Here is a 19166-nt window from a genome sequence, read left to right on the forward strand (position 1 = left end):
CACACACACACACACACACACACACACACACACACACACACACACACACACACACACACACACACACAGTCTCTTTCAGTTCAACTCAGAAAGCACCACCTGCTTGATGCAGTTTCCCATTGTTCCTATCCTGCTGGCTAATGGAGTAACCTTTTATAGAACCACAGCACTGTGAATAGATGGGGAGAGAGAGGGGGAAAGGGAGGAGAGAGAGAGAGAGGGAAAGGGAGGAGAGAGAGAGAGGGGGAAAGGGAGGAGAGAGAGAGAGAGAGAGGAGGAAAGGGAGGAGAGAGAGAGAGAGAGAGGAGGAAAGGGAGGAGAGAGAGAGAGAGAGAGAGGAGGAAAGGGAGGAGAGAGAGAGAGGGGGAAAGGGAAAGGGAGGAGAGAGAGAGAGAGAGAGGAGGAAAGGGAGGAGAGAGAGAGAGAGAGAGAGAGGAGGAAAGGGAGGAGAGAGAGAGAGAGAGAGAGAGAGGAGGAAAGGGAGGAGAGAGAGAGAGGGGGGAAAGGGAGGAGAGAGAGAGAGAGGGGGAAAGGGAGGAGAGAGAGAGAGGGGGAAAGGGAGGAGAGAGAGAGAGAGAGAGGAGGAAAGGGAGGAGAGAGAGAGAGAGGGGGAAAGGGAGGAGAGAGAGGGGGAAAGGGAGGAGAGAGAGAGGGGGAAAGAGAGAAGAGAGAGAGGGTGAAAGGGAGGAGAGAGAGAGGAGGAAAGGGAGGAGAGAGAGAGGAGAAAGAGAGGGGGAAAGAGAGAGTGAAGTGTGGGAGAGCGAGGAGAGAGAGGGGAGTGGGAGAGAGAGGGGTGAGAGAGGGGAGTGGGAGAGAGAGGAGAGTGTGTAGAGTGGAAGAGAGAGGAGAGACAGTGAAGTGGGAGAAAGAGAGGAGAGAGAGAGGGGGAGTGGGAGAAAGAGATGGGAGTGGGAGAGAGGGGGGAGAGAGAAAAGGGGAGAGAAAGGGAGAGAGATATCTATTCAAGTGTCCATTAGTCTCTTTTTCCTTCCTCTCTCTCTCTCTGTCCATTTCTCTCTCTCTCTCTCTCTCTCTGTCCATCTCTCTCTCCCTCTCTCTGTCCATCTCTCTCTCTCTCTGACCATCTCTCTCTCTCTCTCTCTGTCCATCTCTCTCTCTCTCTCTCTGTCCATCTCTCTCTCTCTCTCTCTCTCTCTCTCTCTCTCTCTCTCTCTCTCTCTCTCTCTCTCTCTCTCTCTCTCTCTCTCTGTCCATCTCTCTCTCTCTCTCTCTCAATTTCAATTTAAGGGCTTTATTGGCATGGGAAACTTATGTTTACATTGCCAAAGCAAGTGAAATAGATAATAAACAAACAAAAGTGCAATAAACAATACACATTATCAGCAAACATTACACTCACAAAAGTTCCAAAAGAATAAAGACATTTCAAATGTGCAAATAGTTAAAGTAAAATAAACATAAATATAGATTGTATTTACAATGGTGTTTGTTCTTCACTGGTTGCCCTTTTCATGTGGCAACAGGTCACAAATCTTGCTGCTGTGATGGCACACTGTGGTATTTCACCCAGTAGATATGGGAGTTTATTAATATTGGGTTTGTTTTTTAATTCTTTATGTGTCTGTGTAATCTGAGGGAAATATGGTCATACATTTGGCAGGAGGTTAGGAAGTGCAACTTAGTTTCCACCTCATTTTGTGGGCAGTTTGTCTTCTCTTGAGAGCCAGGTCTGCCTACGGCTGCCTTTCTCAATAGCAAGGTTATGCTCACTGAGTCTGTATATAGTCAGATATTTCCTTAATTTTGGGTCAGTCACAGTGGTCAGGTATTTTGGCACTGTGTAGTCTCTGTTTAGTGCCAAATACAATTCTAGTTTGCTCAGTTTTTATGTAAATTCTTTCCAATGTCTCAAATAATTATATTTTGGTTTTCTCACGATTTTGTTGGGTCTAATTGTGTTGCTGTCCTGGGAGTTTGTGAACAGAGCCCCAGGACCAGCTTGCTCCAGGTTAATTTCTCTGTAGTTGATGAATTTGCTTTGGAAGGTTTGGGAATCACTTCCTTTTAAGTGGTTGTAGAATTTAACGGGTCTTTTCTGGATTTTGATAATTGGCGGGTATCGGCCTAATTCTGCTCTGCATGCATTATTTTATGTTTTACGTTGTACATGGAGGATATTTTTGCAGAATTCTGCTTGCAGAGTCTCAATTTGGTGTTTGTCCCATTTTGTGAATTCTTGGTTGGTGAGCAGGACCCCAGACCTCACAACCATAAAGGGCAATGGGTCCTATAACTGATTAATGTATTTTTAGCCAGATCCTAATTGGTATGTCGAATTTGATGTTCCTTTTGATGGCATAGAAGACCATTCAGATCGCTCACAGCTTTGTGGATGTTACCTGTGGAGCTGATGTATAGTTTTTGTGTGCTTTAGGGAAAGGATGTCTAGGTGGAATTTGTATTTGCGGTCCTGGAAACTGGACCTTTTTTTGGGGCACCATTATTTTTTGTTCTACTGAGATTTACTGTCAGGGCCCAGGTCTGGCAGAATCTGTGCAGAAGATCTAGGTGCTGCTGTAGGCCCTCCTTGGTTGGGGACAGAAGCACCAGGTCATCTGAAAACAGTAGACATTTGACTTCAGATTCTAGTAGGGTGAGGGCCGGGTGCTGCAGACTGTTCTAGTGCCCTCGCCAATTCGTGTATATATATATATATATATATATATATATATATATATATATATATATATATATATATATATATATATGTTGAAGAGGGTGGGGCTTAAGCTGCATCCCTGTCTAACCCCACGGCCCTGTGGGAAGAAATGTGTGTGTTTTTTGCCAATTTTAACTGCACACTTGCTGTTTGTGTACATGGGTTTTATAATGTCGTATGTTTTTTCTCCACTGTCCATCAATTTGTATTGCAGACCCTCCTGCCAAATTGAGTCGAAATCTTTTTTGAAATTAACAAAGCACAAGAAGACTTTTCCTTTGTTTTGGTTTGTTTGTTTGTTCGTTAATTAGGGTGTGCAGGGTGAATATGTGATCTGTCGTACCCTAATTTGGTAAAAAGCCAAATTGACATTTGCTCAGTACATTGTTTTCACTGAGGAAATGTACAAGACTGCTGTTAAGAATAATGCAGAGGATTTTCCCATGGTTGCTGTTGACGCATATCCCACGGTAGTTGTTGGGGTCAAAGTTGTCTCCACTTTTGAGAATCGGGGTTATCTGTCCTTGGGTCCAAATTTTGTGGAATATGCCAGAGCTGAGGATGATGTTTAAGAGTTTTAGTATAGCCAATTGGAATTTGTGGTCTGTATATTTGACCATTTCATTTAGGATACAATCAATCTCACAGGCCTTTTGGGTTGCAGGGTTTGTATTTTGTCCCGTAGTTCATTCAATGTAATTGGAGAATCCAGTGTGTTCTGATAGTCTTTAATAACTGATTTAAAAATGAGTATTTGATCCTGTATATGTGTTTGCTGTTTGTTCTTTGTTATAGATCCAAAACGATTGGAGAAGTGGTTTACCCATACATCTGTTTTGGATAGATAACTCTTCATGTTGTTGTTTGTTTAGTGTTTTAGAATTTCCCCAGAAGTGGTTATATTCTATGGATTCTTCAATTACATTGAGCTGATTTCTGACGTGCTGTTCCTTCTTTTTCCGTAGTGTATTTCTGTATCGTTTTAGTGATTCACCGTAGTGAAGGAGTAGACTCAGGTTTTCTGTCTCTCTATGTTTTTGGTTGGACAGGTTTCTCAATTAGATTCTTAGGTTTTTGTATTCTTCATCAAACCATTTGTCATTGTTGTTCATTTTCTTAGGTTGTCTGCTTGACAACTGAGAGGTCAAATATACTGTTTAGGTTTTCTACTGCCAAGTTTCCACCTTCACTATTACAGTGAAACCTTTGTCCAGGGTAAGGGATTGTTGTTAATTAGTTGTTTTTGGTACATTTTCACACAATTTTCCTTCCATCTATTGCATTTGTTAGTGTTATTCAGTTTCTCTGGCGTTGATGACTCATGGTCGAGTATCGCTCTGTTCAAGTAGACTGTCATTTTGCTGTGGTCTGATAGGGGTTGTCAGTGGGCTGACTGTGAACGCTCTGAGAGACTCTGGGTTGAGGTCAGTGATAAAGTAGTCTACAGTACTACTGCCAAGAGATGAGCTATAGGTGTACCTACCGTAGGAGTCCCCTAGAAGCCTACCATTGATTATGTACAGACCCAGCTTCAAACAGAGCTGCAGGAGTTGTGGCCCGTTTTGTGTTGGTTGTGTTGTCATATTCGTATTTGTATTTGTTATATGGGGGAGGGAATGCTGTCACCTCCAGGTAGGTGTTTGTCCCCCTGTGTGCGGAGAGGTGTCGGGTTCCTGTCCAGTTCTGGTGTTTAGGTCACCACAGACTAGTACATGTCCCTGGGCCTGGAAATCATTGATCTCCCCGTCTAGGATGGAGACGCTGTCATCGTTAAAGTATGGGGATTCTATTGGGGAGGATATAGGTAGCACACAGGAGGACATTTTTCTCTGTTCTCTCTCATTTCCGTTTGAATTTATAGCCAGATGTAAAATGTTTCTGTTGGTGTACCTACCGAAGGAGTCCCCTCGAAGCCTAGAAGAAGAAGAACAGATGAGGACAATTTTCTCTGTTGAGATAATTTCCTTTTAAATTTTTAGCTGGATGTAAAATGTTCCCTATTTCACACCTGGTAGTGTGGTGGATGGGACTACCATCTGTCTGTAACCTAGAGGACAACTAGTGGGTCCATCTCCTCTATACCACCCACCTGGTAGTGTGGTGGATGGGACTACCATATAATAGTGGGTATAATAGTGGGGGGTTGGGTGGGTGTAATAGTGGGGGGTTGGGTGGGTATAATAGTGGGGGGTTGGGTGGGTGTAATAGTGGGGGTTGGGTGGGTGTAATAGTGGGGGGTTGGGTGGGTGTAATAGTGGGGGGGTTGGGTGGGTGTAATAGTGGGGGGGGTTGGGTGGGTGTAATAGTGGGGGGGGTTGGGTGGGTGTAATAGTGGGGGGTTGGGTGGGTGTAATAGTGGGGGGGTTGGGTGAGTGTAATAGTGGGGGGTTGGGTGGGTGTAATAGTGGGGGGTTGGGTGGGTGTAATAGTGGGGGGTTGGGTGGGTGGGTATAATAGTGGGGGGTTGGGTGGGTGGGTATAATAGTGGGGGGTTGGGTGGGTGTAATAGTGGGGGGTTGGGTGGGTGGGTGTAATAGTGGGGGGTTGGGTGGGTGTAATAGTGGGGGTTGGGTGGGTGTAATAGTGGGGGGTTGGGTGGGTGTAATAGTGGGGGGTTGGGCGGGTGTAATAGTGGGGGGTTGGGCGGGTGTAATAGTGGGGGGTTGGGCGGGTGTAATAGTGGGGGGGTTGGGCGGGTGTAATAGTGGGGGGTTGGGTGGGTGTAATAGTGGGGGGTTGGGTGGGTGTAATAGTGGGGGGTTGGGTGGGGGGGTTGGGTGGGTGTAATAGTGGGGGGGTTGGGTGGGTGTAATAGTGGGGGGTTGGGTGGGTGTAATAGTGGGGGGTTGGGTGGGTGGGTATAATAGTGGGGGGGTGGGTGGGTGTAATAGTGGGGGTAGGGTGGGTGGGTATAATAGTGGGGGGTTGGGTGGGTGGGTGTAATAGTGGGGGGTTGGGTGGGTGTAATAGTGGGGGGTTGGGTGGGTGTAATAGTGGGGGGTTGGGTGGGTATAATAGTGGGGGGTTGGGTGGGTGTAATAGTGGGGGGTTGGGTGGGTGTAAAAGTGGGGAGGGTTGGTGGGTGTAATAGTGGGGGGGGTTGGGTGGGTGTAATAGTGGGGGGTTGGGTGGGTGGGTGTAATAGTGGGGGGTTGGGTGGGTGGGTATAATAGTGGGGGTTGGGTGGGTGTAATAGTGGGGGGTTGGGTGGGTGGGTGTAATAGTGGGGGGTTGGGTGGGTGGGTATAATAGTGGGGGGTTGGGTGGGTATAATAGTGGGGGGTTGGGTGGGTGTAATAGTGGGGGGGTTGGGTGGGTGGGTATAATAGTGGGGGTTGGGTGGGTGTAATAGTGGGTGGTTGGGTGGGTGTAATAGTGGGGGGTTGGGTGGGTGTAATAGTGGGGTGGTTGGGTGGGTGTAATAGGGGTTGGGGTTTGGGGTGGTCTTAGCTGGCCGGGGTGTGGCTGGTGATGCTGGGGTCTGGGTGTAGGGGTGTGGTTGGTGATGCTGGGGTCTGGGTGTAGGGGTGTGGATGGTGATGCTGGGATCTGGGTGTAGGGGTGTGGATGGTGATGCTGGGGTCTGGGTGTAGGGGTGTGGATGGTGATGCTGGGGTCTGGGTGTAGGGGTGTGGATGGTGATGCTGGGTGTAGGGGTGTGGATGGTGATGCTGGGGTCTGGGTGTTTGGGTGTGGATGGTGATGCTGGGGTCTGGGTGTAGGGGTGTGGATGGTGATGCTGGGGTCTGGGTGTAGGGGTGTGGATGGTGATGCTGGGGTCTGGGTGTAGGGGTGTGGATGGTGATGGTGATGCTGGGGTCTGGGTGTAGGGGTGTGGATGGTGATGCTGGGGTCTGGGTGTAGGGGTGTGGATGGTGATGCTGGGGTCTGGGTGTTTGGGTGTGGATGGTGATGCTGGGGTCTGGGTGTAGGAGTGTGGATGGTGATGCTGGGGTCTGGGTGTAGGGGTGTGGATGGTGATGGTGATGCTGGGGTCTGGGTGTAGGGGTGTGGATGGTGATGCTGGGGTCTGGGTGTAGGAGTGTGGATGGTGATGCTGGGGTCTGGGTGTAGGGGTGTGGATGGTGATGCTGGGATCTGGGTGTAGGGGTGTGGATGGTGATGCTGGGGTCTGGGTGTAGGGGTGTTGATGGTGATGCTGGGATCTGGGTGTAGGGGTGTGGATGGTGATGCTGGGGTCTGGGTGTAGGGGTGTTGATGGTGATGCTGGGGTCTGGGTGTAGGTCCTCTTTGTATGGGTTCTCTCAGTGCAGGTCCTTCAGAAGGGGGTCTTGCCGGTCTGGCAGGGTGTCCATTGCTCTGTTGCTCCTGTGTGAGGTGCTGGGTTTGCGGTTGAGGGTGACGTCCTTCAGGGAAAACGTTGGGATTGCTGCCTTGTAGAGGTGGACCTGGTCATAAAGGCTGTTCAAGGCCAGGGTGGAGTGGTGGGCCAGGTAGATATTAGGTTTTGAGGCACAGTCTCGCGAAATGTTTGTATTCACCCACTGTATGGTGACAGGGTGAAAGTGTCTTTGTGGTAGCAGGGTGGAGATAACCACTTGTGCGTTTTGGAAAGGGTTAAGAAGCATTTTCAATCACTCCCTTGAGTGCTGTGGCCAACTTTTCCTGCTGGGTTCTCAGGTAATTATTGCCCATGTGAATTACGATGTGGCTGGGGGTCCCTAGTCAGTCCTCTGACAACAGCTCCAGGGCATGCCCAGTGTTTGGACACCAGAGATTAGCCACTTTGTGTTTAGGAAAAAGTTTAGCCTCTTGAATGTATTTGCCATTTAAGTCAACGAGGAGCACAATCTCTGGCTTTTGTGTGTCCTCAGTAGATGCGGGGCCGGGGCAGGATTGTCAGGAGGGCAATCAGGGGAGTTGACAGGAGGGCTGTTAGGAGGGGCTGGGGTCTGTTGAATTGGTGGGTCCTGTGTTGTTCTGTCCCATTGTGGTGATGAGGTTGTGGTCTGGGTCTGAGGTGAGCTGTTCTGCTGGCTTCTCTGGGCGAGTGTCGTGCTCTCTGTCACACCCCAGCTTTCTGACCTCATCCTTCACTGTGCCTCTTTAAGTTGAGAGCAGCGAACTCTCTCAGACAACCGTCCATCTCCACATTCTGCCCTCCTGGTCTTGTTGGGGGGGGGGTGTTGTTGTGCTGGTCTGTTTTATGGGTTCGTTCTGTCTGGATTGTGTGGACTAGCTCTCTGAGCTCCACCATGTCTCTCTCCAGCTCTGTGAATTTATCCCTCTCAATGATGGAGGAGCAGTGCTGTTGAAGGACCTGAGTGTTTTCAGTGCTGGGGTGGGGGGGGTGGGTGGGTTGACTATCCTCGTCTGCAGGACAGTTTGAAGAGGTGTGATGAGAATCACTCAGGATGGGAGACTCGTCACGGAGAGAGATCTGTTCCTGCTGTTCTAAGTCTTTGATCCTGCTGGAACTGCATGAGGACACCCTGCACCATTACTGTCCCAGACTTGTACACCTTGTACACACTGTCTAGTATTGTGAGTTTCCACCCTGGGCCAATACTCTCTCTCTTGACATAGAGGATGGTCTGGTTAATATAGCACTGTGTCATGCCAGGGGATGGTCTGGTTAATATAGCACTGTGCCAGGGGATGGTCTGGTTAATATAGCACTGTGTCATGCCAGGGGATGGTCTGGTTAATATAGCACTGTGCCATGCCAGAGGATGGTCTGGTTAATATAGCACTGTGCCATGCCAGGGGATGGTCTGGTTAATATAGCACTGTGCCATGCCAGGGGATGGTCTGTGTTAATATAGCACTGTGTCATGCCAGAGGATGGTCTGGTTAATATAGCACTGTGTCATGCCAGGGGATGGTCTGGTTAATATAGCACTGTGTCATGCCAGGGGATGGTCTGGTTAATATAGCACTGTGTCATGCCAGGGGATGGTCTGGTTAATATAGCACTGTGCCAGGGGATGGTCTGGTTAATATAGCACTGTGCCATGCCAGGGGATGGTCTGGTTAATATAACACTGTGCCAGGGGATGGTCTGGTTAATATAGCACTGTGCCAGCGGATGGTCTGGTTAATATAGCACTGTGCCAGGGGATGGTCTGGTTAATATAGCACTGTGCCATGCCAGTGGATGGTCTGGTTAATATAGCACTGTGCCATGCCAGGGGATGGTCTGGTTAATATAGCACTGTGCCAGGGGATGGTCTGGTTAATATAGCACTGTGCCAGGGGATGGTCTGGTTAATATAGCACTGTACCAGGGTATGGTCTGGTTAATATAGCACTGTGCCAGGGGATGGTCTGGTTAATATAGCACTGTGTCATGCCAGGGGATGGTCTGGTTAATATAGCACTGTGTCATGCCAGGGGATGGTCTGGTTAATATAGCACTGTGTCATGCCAGGGGTGGTCTGTGTTAATATAGCACTGTGCCATGCCAGGGGATGGTCTGGTTAATATAGCACTGTGCCAGGGGATGGTCTGGTTAATATAGCACTGTGCCAGGTGATGGTCTGGTTAATATAGCACTGTGCCAGAGGATGGTCTGGTTAATATAGCACTGTGCCAGGGGATGGTCTGGTTAATATAGCACTGTGCCAGGGGATGGTCTGGTTAATATAGCACTGTGTCATGCCAGGGGATGGTCTGGTTAATATAGCACTGTGTCATGCCAGGGGATGGTCTGGTTAATATAGCACTGTGCCAGGGGATGGTCTGGTTAATATAGCACTGTGCCAGGGGATGGTCTGGTTAATATAGCACTGTGCCAGGGGATGGTCTGGTTAATATAGCACTGTGCCAGGGGATGGTCTGGTTAATATAGCACTGTGCCAGGGGATGGTCTGGTTAATATAGCACTGTGTCATGCCAGGGGATGGTCTGGTTAATATAGCACTGTGTCATGCCAGGGGATGGTCTGTGTTAATATAGCACTGTGCCAGGGGATGGTCTGGTTAATGTAGCACTGTGCCAGGGGATGGTCTGGTTAATATAGCACTGTGCCAGGGGATGGTCTGGTTAATATAGCACTGTGCCAGGGGATGGTCTGGTTAATATAGCACTGTGTCATGCCAGGGGATGGTCTGGTTAATATAACACTGTGCCAGGGGATGGTCTGGTTAATATAGCACTGTGCCAGGGGATGGTCTGGTTAATATAACACTGTGCCAGGGGATGGTCTGGTTAATATAGCACTGTGTCATGCCAGGGGATGGTCTGGTTAATATAGCACTGTGCCATGCCAGGGGATGGTCTGGTTAATATAGCACTGTGCCATGCCAGCGGATGGTCTGGTTAATATAGCACTGTGCCATGCCAGGGGATGGTCTAGTTAATATAGCACTGTGCCAGGGGATGGTCTGGTTAATATAGCACTGTGCCAGGGGATGGTCTGGTTAATATAGCACTGTGCCAGGGGATGGTCTGGTTAATATAGCACTGTGCCAGGGGATGGTCTGGTTAATATAGCACTGTGCCAGGGGATGGTCTGGTTAATATAGCACTGTGCCAGGGGATGGTCTGGTTAATATAGCACTGTGCCAGGGGATGGTCTGTGTGGGAAATGAAGTTGCTTACGTTTCCCTCTTTGTAGCAGTCAGCAAACAGTGTGTCTGGATTGTCATTGAGAAGCTTATTAGTGGACTTATTCCATGCAGTGTTATTTTTAATATCCATTGGGGTACTCTATTGTAATGACCTCTGGACAGAGATAAGCTGTGGGGGCTTCAAAGGCATCTGAATTTGGTTGGGAGGGGCTGTGAATCTCTCCTGCCATTGTTGGGCTCAAGAATTTTCACACGTCTTACTTCACACTTTAGTGCTAATTGAAGGTGCCGCCAGGTCTGTTCTGTCCTAGCAGCTTGGTAGCTTAGTAGCCTTATTTACTTAGCTTTATATAACAACATTACCTACAGATTATTGGCTTTTATTTTTTGGCTTCAGAAATAGCTTCAGACTGAATATTACCCACTCAGTTTTGAATACAACAAGTGTAGACCTTACCTTGAAATTCTTACTTAAAAGCCTTTAACCAACAGGGCAGTTCAAGAAGAGTTAAGAAAATATTTACCAAATAAACTAAAGTAAAAAATAATAAATAGTAACATGATAACATAACACTAACGAGGCTATATATAGAGGGTACCGAGTGAGCGTGCGGGGGTACAGGTTGGAGGTAATCTGTACATGTAGGTAACGGTGAAGTCACTATACATAGATAATAAACAGCAAGTAGCAGCAGTGTACAAAACAAAATGGAGGGGGGGGGGGGGTAATATGTAATAGTCCGGTGTACCATTTGATTAATTGTTCAGGAGTCTTATGGCTTGGAGGTAGAAGCTGCTAAGGAGCCTCTTGGTCCTAGACTTGGCGCTCCGGTACGGCTTGACTTGGGTGACTGGAGTCTCTGACAAATTTTAGGCCTTTCCTCTGACACCGCCTATGATATAGGTCCTGGATGGCAGGAAGCTTGGCCCCAGTGATGTACTGGGCCATTCGCACTACCCTCTGTAGCGCCTTATGGTCAGATGCCGAGCAGTTGCCATACCAGGCGGTGATGCAACCAGTCAGGATGCTCTCGATGGTGCAGCTGTAGAATCTTTTGAGGATCTGAGGACCCATGCCAAATCTTTTCAGTTCCTGAGGGGGAATAGGTTTTGTCGTGCCCTCTTCACAACTGTCTTGGTGTGTTTGGACCATGGGGAGATCATTGGTGTTGTGGACACCAAGGAACTTAAAGGTCTCGACCCGCTCCACTACAGCCCCGTCGATGAGAACGGGGGCCCGCCTTTTCCTGTAGTCCACGATCATCTCCTTTGTCTTGTATATTCAGGTAATTATGTCCAAAAATAAAGGTTTTAGGTCTAGAATTTTGATTTGGAATGAAGGTTTTAATGTTGAGGTTTGTGTCCTGTATAAATTCAAGTGTATCTACATTTATCCAACTGTAATTCTATCTTTTTGCAGGAGCCCATGAGCTCACTATATCACGGTTGTCGTAGGAACGAGCGGACCAAAGCGACAGCGTGTGTATCGTTCCACATATTCTTTATTTTAACTGTGAAACTATGCAAGACATATAAATTGACTGAATAAACAAAACAACAAACCGTGACAAAGAGGTGCAACATACACTAACTCAAAACTAACTCTCCCACAAACCCAGGAATGAAAAACAACTACTTAATTAAGTATGATCTCCAATTAGAGACAACGATGACCAGCTTCCTCTAATTGGAGATCACCGCCCCCCCCCCACAAAAAAAACATAGAAATACAACAACTAGAACAAAACAACATAGAAAATCTAAACTAGAAAAATCCCCTGTCACGCCCTGACCTACTCTACCATATAAAATAACAGCTTTCTATGGTCAGGACGTGACACACTACCTCTCTTTCAATTCAATTTCAATGTAAGGGCTTTATTGGAATGGGAAACATATGTTTACATTGACAATGGAAGTAAAATAGATAATAAACAAAAGTGAAATAAACAACAAAAAATGTAATTCTCTCTCCTGTCTCTCTCCTTTCCCTCTCTCTCTCATCTCTCTCTCTCTCTCTCTCTCTCTCTCTCTCTCTCTCTCTCTCTCTCTCTCTCTCTCTCTCTCTCTCTTTAGCTCTCTCTCTCTCCTCTCTGTCTCTCTCTCCATCTCTGTCTCCTTCTCCTCTCTCTCTAGTTCTGCTGATGGCTCTGTGAGTTTGTAGTTATGCAGATGTTGTAGAGCGCCTTCAGTCTTTTAGCACTACTTTGGCAGAGCGGTTATGGACACTTAGCAAGGCGACCACACACACACACACACACACACACACACACACACACACACACACACACACACACACACACACTTTTAGGACGTATGGGAACACTTAGCTAAGAGAAGAGGGTATTTTACAGCTCAATACTAAATAATGAGGCCCACTAAAAACAGCTTGACGATGAAATGGATGATAGAAAGTGCTTTAGGGGGATGGAGGAGAAAGACAGACAGAAAGAGGAGAGAAAGAGATGAGAGAAAGAGAGAGGGAGGAGCAAATAAATACAGACAGAGAGAGAGAGAGAGAGAGAGAGAGAGAGAGAGAGAGAGAGAGAGAGAGAGAGAGAGAGAGAGAGAATCCTTAACTATGTAAAGACTCAGTGATTATAGCCTTGCTATTGAGAGGGGCCGCCAAAGGCAGACCTGGCTCTCAAGAGAAGACAGGCTATGGTGCAACACTGCCCACAAAATGAGGTAGAAACTGAGCTGTACTTCCTAACCTCGTGCTAAATGTATGACCCTATGAGAGACATTTTTGTTTCAGATTACACAGATCCACAAAGAATTTGAAAACAAATCATAAACCCAAATGTGTTAGGCGATATACCACAGTGTGCAGTCACAGCAGCAAGATTTGTGACCCGTTGCCGTGAGAACAGGACAACCAATGGAGCACAAACAAAAATGTAAATACAACCTATATTTATCTGATTATTTATCTTCTTTATTTGTACTACAACTATTTGCACATTGTTAATAAAACAACATTTGATACGCCTTTATGTTCTTGAAACCTTTGTGATGTTTACTGTTCATTTCTAATTGTATTTTGTTTTTGTTTATTTTGTTTTGGGCAATGTAAACATACACATACATACAGTTTATTAGGTACACCCCATTTGCCGCCAGAACAGCCTGAATTCTTCGGGGGCATTCTACACGGTGTCGGAAAAGTTCCACAGAGATGTTGGTCCATTCTGGCTCGATGGACGGCGCTACAATCATGCTGCGAACAGCCGGTTTCATCTCATGATCCATTTGGGTTGAGGTCTTGGGTGACTGCACAGGCCACTCAGGTAAACTGAACTCACTGTCATGGTCCAGATGTTGTTTTACCACTCCTCAAATTGTCCAGTGTTGATGATCGCGTGCCCACTGGTGCCTCTTCTTCTTGTTTTTAGCTGATAGAAGTTGAACCCGGTGTGGTCGTCTCCATCCCATCCAGGACAGACGAGATGGCATTCTGCACACCACTGTTGCACAGCTCCGTTATTTGCCTGTTTGTGGACCGCCTGTTAGCTTGCAGGGACTCTTGTCCTTCTCCTTCGACCTCTCATCAACGAGCTGTTTTCACCCACAGGACTGCAGCTGACTGGATGTTTTTTTGTTTGTTGCACCATTCTCAGTAAAAACCTAGACACTGTCGTGCTTGAAAAGCCCAGTAGGGCGACCGTTTCTGAGATACTGGATCTGGCGAGCCCGGCACCGAGGGGAGGGTTTCTTCGGTGTGTCTGTGCTATTCATTCACACCAAACAAGTTCAGTAGTGAGTACAGCGAGGTTAGCTACGTTAGCATTGCTATGGAGAGAACAGAGTTTTGAAGTTGAGGACTTCTCCTCCTGACGGACTCACCGTCTCAAAATGGTCAGCTAATTCAGTTGTACGTGTAGGCTAAAGCCTGCACTGACGTTGTGTTGAGCCAAGCTGACAGCAGCTAGCATAGCATAGCTTGGGGATAGTTGCAGCCGGCTAGCCTATCTAGCTGATCTCACATGAAAAAATACTATAGTATACTATGGTATAAATACTATAGTATTCACTAAAGTCCGCAAATACACTTCAGTGATTTTTTGCAGATTGTAGTATACTGTAGTGTTTACTGTAGTGTTTTGGAGACTGTAGAATTTTGTTTTTGAAAACAGTAGTATACTGTAGTATTTACTGTAGTGTTTTTGCAGACATTACTGTAGTATTTACTGTAGTGTTTTTGCATACTGTTGTATTTACTGTAGTGTTTTTGCAGACTGTTATATAATGTAGTATTTACTATTTTGTTTTTGCAGACCATAGTATATTGTAGTATTTACTGTAGTGTTTTTGCAGACTGTAGTATTTTGTTTTTGCAGACCATAGTATATTGTAGTATTTACTTTAGTGTTTTTGCAGACATTACTGTAGTTTTTACTATAGTGTTTTTATTACATTTATTTGACATAAAGTGAAAGGCTTTCTCCTTGAGGAAACCTACTGGTGAATTACGAAAAGAGAAAATGTTCCATAACTTGTAGGTTGGACTGGGGTCTGAACAAGGTAGTATGGGACTGGGGTCTGAACAAGGTAGGGTGGGACTGGGGTCTGAACAAGGTAGTATGGGACTGGGGTCTGAACAAGGTAGTATGGGACTGGGGTCTGAACAAGGTAGGGTTAGACTGGGGTCTGAACAAGGTAGGGTTAGACTGGGGTCAGAACAAGGTAGGGTTAGACTGGGGTCTGAACAAGGTAGTATGGGACTGGGGTCTGAACAAGGTAGGGTACACTGGGGTCTGAACAAGGTAGGGTTAGACTGGGGTCTGAACAAGGTAGGGTTAGACTGGGGTCTGAACAAGGTAGGGTTGGACTGGGGTCTGAACAAGGTAGGGTTAGACTGGGGTCTGAACAAGGTAGTATGGGACTGGGGTCTGAACAAGGTAGGGTTAGACTGGGGTCTGAACAAGGTAGGGTTAGACTGGGGTCTGAACAAGGTAGGGTGGGACTGGGGTCTGAACAAGGTAGGGTGGGACTGGGGTCTGAACAAGGTAGGGTTAGACTGGGGTCTGAACAAGGTAGGGTTAGACTGGGGTCTGAACAAGGTAGGGTGGGACTGGGGTCTGAACAAGGTAGGGTGGGACTGGGGTCTGAACAAGGTAGTATGGGACTGGGGTCTGAACAAGGTAGGGTTAGACTGGGGTCTGAACAAGGTAGTATGGGACTGGGGTCTGAACAAGGTAGGGTGGGACTGGGGTCTGAACAAGGTAGGGTTAGACTGGGGTCTGAACAAGGTAGTATGGGACTGGGGTCTGAACAAGGTAGGGTTAGACTGGGGTCTGAACAAGGTAGTATGGGACTGGGGTCTGAACAAGGTAGTATGGGACTGGGGTCTGAACAAGGTAGGGTGGGACTGGGGTCTGAACAAGGTAGTATGGGACTGGGATCTGAACAAGGTAGTATGGGACTGGGTTCTGAACAAGGTAGGGTGGGACTGGGGTCTGAACAAGGTAGGGTTAGACTGGGGTCTGAACAAGGTAGGGTGGGACTGGGGTCTAAACAAGGTAGGGTTAGACTGGGGTCTGAACAAGGTAGTATGGGACTGGGGTCTGAACAAGGTAGGGTTAGACTGGGGTCTGAACAAGGTAGGGTTAGACTGGGGTCTGAACAAGGTAGGGTGGGACTGGGGTCTGAACAAGGTAGTATGGGACTGGGGTCTGAACAAGGTAGGAACAAGGTAGTATGGGACTGGGGTCTGAACAAGGTAGTATGGGACTGGGGTCTGAACAAGGTAGGGTTGGACTGGGGTCTGAACAAGGTAGGGTGGGACTGGGGTCTGAACAAGGTAGGGTGGGACTGGGGTCTGAACAAGGTAGGGTTAGACTGGGGTCTGAACAAGGTAGGGTTAGACTGGGGTCTGAACAAGGTAGGGTTAGACTGGGGTCTGAACAAGGTAGGGTTAGACTGGGGTCTGAACAAGGTAGGAACAAGGTAGTATGGGACTGGGGTCTGAACAAGGTAGTATGGGACTGGGGTCTGAACAAGGTAGGGTGGGACTGGGGTCTGAACAAGGTAGGAACAAGGTAGGGTGGGACTGGGGTCTGAACAAGGTAGTATGGGACTGGGGTCTGAACAAGGTAGGGTTAGACTGGGGTCTGAACAAGGTAGGGTTAGACTGGGGTCTGAACAAGGTAGGGTTAGACTGGGGTCTGAACAAGGTAGGGTTGGACTGGGGTCTGAACAAGGTAGGGTTAGACTGGGGTCTGAACAAGGTAGGGTTAGACTGGGGTCTGAACAAGGTAGGGTTAGACTGGGGTCTGAACAAGGTAGGGTTGGACTGGGGTCTGAACAAGGTAGTATGGGACTGGGGTCTGAACAAGGTAGGATGGGACTGGGGTCTGAACAAGGTAGGATGGGACTGGGGTCTGAACAAGGTAGTATGGGACTGGGATCAGACTGGGGTAGGACTGGGTTCTGAACAAGGTAGGATGGGACTGGGGTCTGAAAAAGGTAGGGTGGACTGGGGTCTGAACAAGGTAGGATGGGACTGGGGTCTTAACAAGGTAGGATGGGACTGGGGTAGGACTGGGGTCTGAACAAGGTAGGGTGGACTGGGGTCTGAACAAGGTAGGATGGGACTGGGGTCTTAACAAGGTAGGATGGGACTGGGGTCTGAACAAGGAAGGATGGGACTGGGGTCAGACTGGGGTCTGAACAAGGTAGGGTTAGACTGGGGTCTGAACAAGGTAGGATGGGACTGGGGTCTGAACAAGGCAGAATATACTGGGGTAGGATGGAGTCTGAACAAATAGTTCAGAGCTTTTCTATAACCTGTAAAAAATACTATAGTTAAAAAAGTGTAGTGTTTTTACGGACATTGCTGTATTTACTACAGTGTTTTCCCCCATAGTATACTGCAATATTCTATAGTAAGTACTACACATGATTGAGGGATAGTACAGTGTGTAGTATAGTATTCTACAGTATACTACAACATTCTATAATAAGTACTACACATGATTGAGGCATAGTACAGTGTGTAGTATAGTATTCTACAGTATACTACAACATTCTATAGTAAGTACTACACATGATTGAGGGATAGTACAGTTTGTAGTATAGTATTCTACAGTATACTACAACATTCTATAGTAAGTACTACACATGATTGAGGGATAGTACAGTGTATAGTATAGTATTCTACAGAATACTACAACATTCTATAGTAAGTACTACACATGATTGAGGGGTAGTACAGTATTCTACAGTATACTACAACATTCTGTAGTAAGTACTACACATGATTGAGGGATAGTTTCAGTGTGTAGTATAGTATTCTACATTATACTACAATATTCTATAATAAGTACTACACATGATTGAGGGATAGTTTCAGTGTGTAGTATAGTATTCTACATTATACTACAACATTCTATAATAAGTACTACACATGATTGAGGAATCGTACAGTGTGTAGTATAGTATTCTACAGTATACTACAACATTCTATAGTAAGTACTACACATGATTGAGGGGTAGTACAGTATTCTACAGTATACTACAACATTCTATAGTAAGTACTACACATGATTGAGGGATAGTACAGTATTCTACAGTATACTACAACATTCTATAGTAAGTACTACACATGATTGAGGGGTAGTACAGTATTCTACATTATACTACAACATTCTATAGTAAGTACTACACATGTTTGAGGGGTAGTACAGTATTCTACAGTATACTACAACATTCTATAGTAAGTACTACACATGATTGAGGGGTAGTACAGTATTCTACAGTATACTACAACATTCTATAGTAAGTACTACACATGATTGAGGGGTAGTACAGTGTGTACTATTCTATAATATACAGTTAGATTTGTTTTTCTTCATGTGGGATATGTCTCTGTCAAATCAGTTATGGGAAGATAGTAAGAGCCAGTGTCTAGAATGTGTTTCGTAAGACGCTCATTATACAACACTACAAAAGTCACACATCATGTAAATACATGTTATGGTGGAAAAACGATTTCTACTACTGCGAGTTGAATACCTGTGGTCTTCCGTCAGCTCAGCTGTCTTTACAACACAATATTCTATAACCGGCTAGTTGTGTCTTGTCTCTCTCCCAAGAACTAATATTCCTACAGGTGTAGGTTACATGTGGATATTGCACAAACATAGCCAGCTTGAGTGTAGACACACATTTATATCAAACACACCAACAACAACAAAAATCAACTGTTGTCTTTTGTGAAACAGAAGCCAAAATATTTTCTGTTGTAAATATATTGATGCGCTTATAAAAATGGTGTTTCCTACACTTTACCTAAAAAAATTAAAAAATAAAATAAATAATAATGTAAAGTAGAACTTCAGCTGTCTAAACAGAAATAGAATTACATTTTTTTCTATGGTCTATTTGCCCAAATCTAAGGATTTGACTGACTAACACACTGACAGCTCTGAGTGGGCTTCTGTCTTCAGTACCTATCAGCATTTTGTCTGGTGGTGCTGGGGGCCTGGGGCTACCTTTCCAAACATGTCAGTCGTCAAACCTTCCTGTATAGTGTACTGGACACCATATGGCCTAAGACAGGAGTTCCCTGATACAGTATGTAAAATATGGAGTTGGACCCCCCCCCCCCTTTGCTGCTATAACAGCCTCCACTCTTCTGGGAAGGCTTTCCACTAGATGTTGGAACATTGCTGCTATAACAGCCTCCACTCTTCTGGGAAGGCTTTCCACTAGATGTTGGAACATTGCTGCTATAACAGCCTCCACTCTTCTGGGAAGGCTTTCCACTAGTTGTTGGAACATTGCTGCGGGGGACTTGCTTCCATTCAGCCACAAGAGCATTAGTGAGGTCGGGTGCTGATGTTAGCGTTCCAAATCATCCCAAAATGTGTTCGATGGGGTTGAGGTCAGGGCCCTGTGCAGGTCAGTCAAGTTCTTCCACACTGATCTCGGTAAACCATTTCTTTATGGAC

The 19166-nt window shown here is 46.4% G+C and overlaps 1 protein-coding gene across 1 annotated transcript in view; it reads right to left on the reverse strand.

Moving 5' to 3' along the window:
* Positions 1-6126: 6126 nt before the first annotated feature.
* Positions 6127-19166, reverse strand: part of LOC123725116 (extensin-like) — a 33551-nt gene continuing 20511 nt past the window's right edge. The window contains exon 2 of the mRNA XM_045688909.1: positions 6127-6880. Coding sequence (XP_045544865.1) covers positions 6127-6880 — 754 coding nt within the window. The remainder of the gene's footprint in view (positions 6881-19166) is intronic.

Source organism: Salmo salar, chromosome ssa11 (assembly GCF_905237065.1).
Source record: "Salmo salar chromosome ssa11, Ssal_v3.1, whole genome shotgun sequence".
In the NCBI taxonomy this organism is placed as follows: Eukaryota; Metazoa; Chordata; class Actinopteri; order Salmoniformes; family Salmonidae; genus Salmo; species Salmo salar.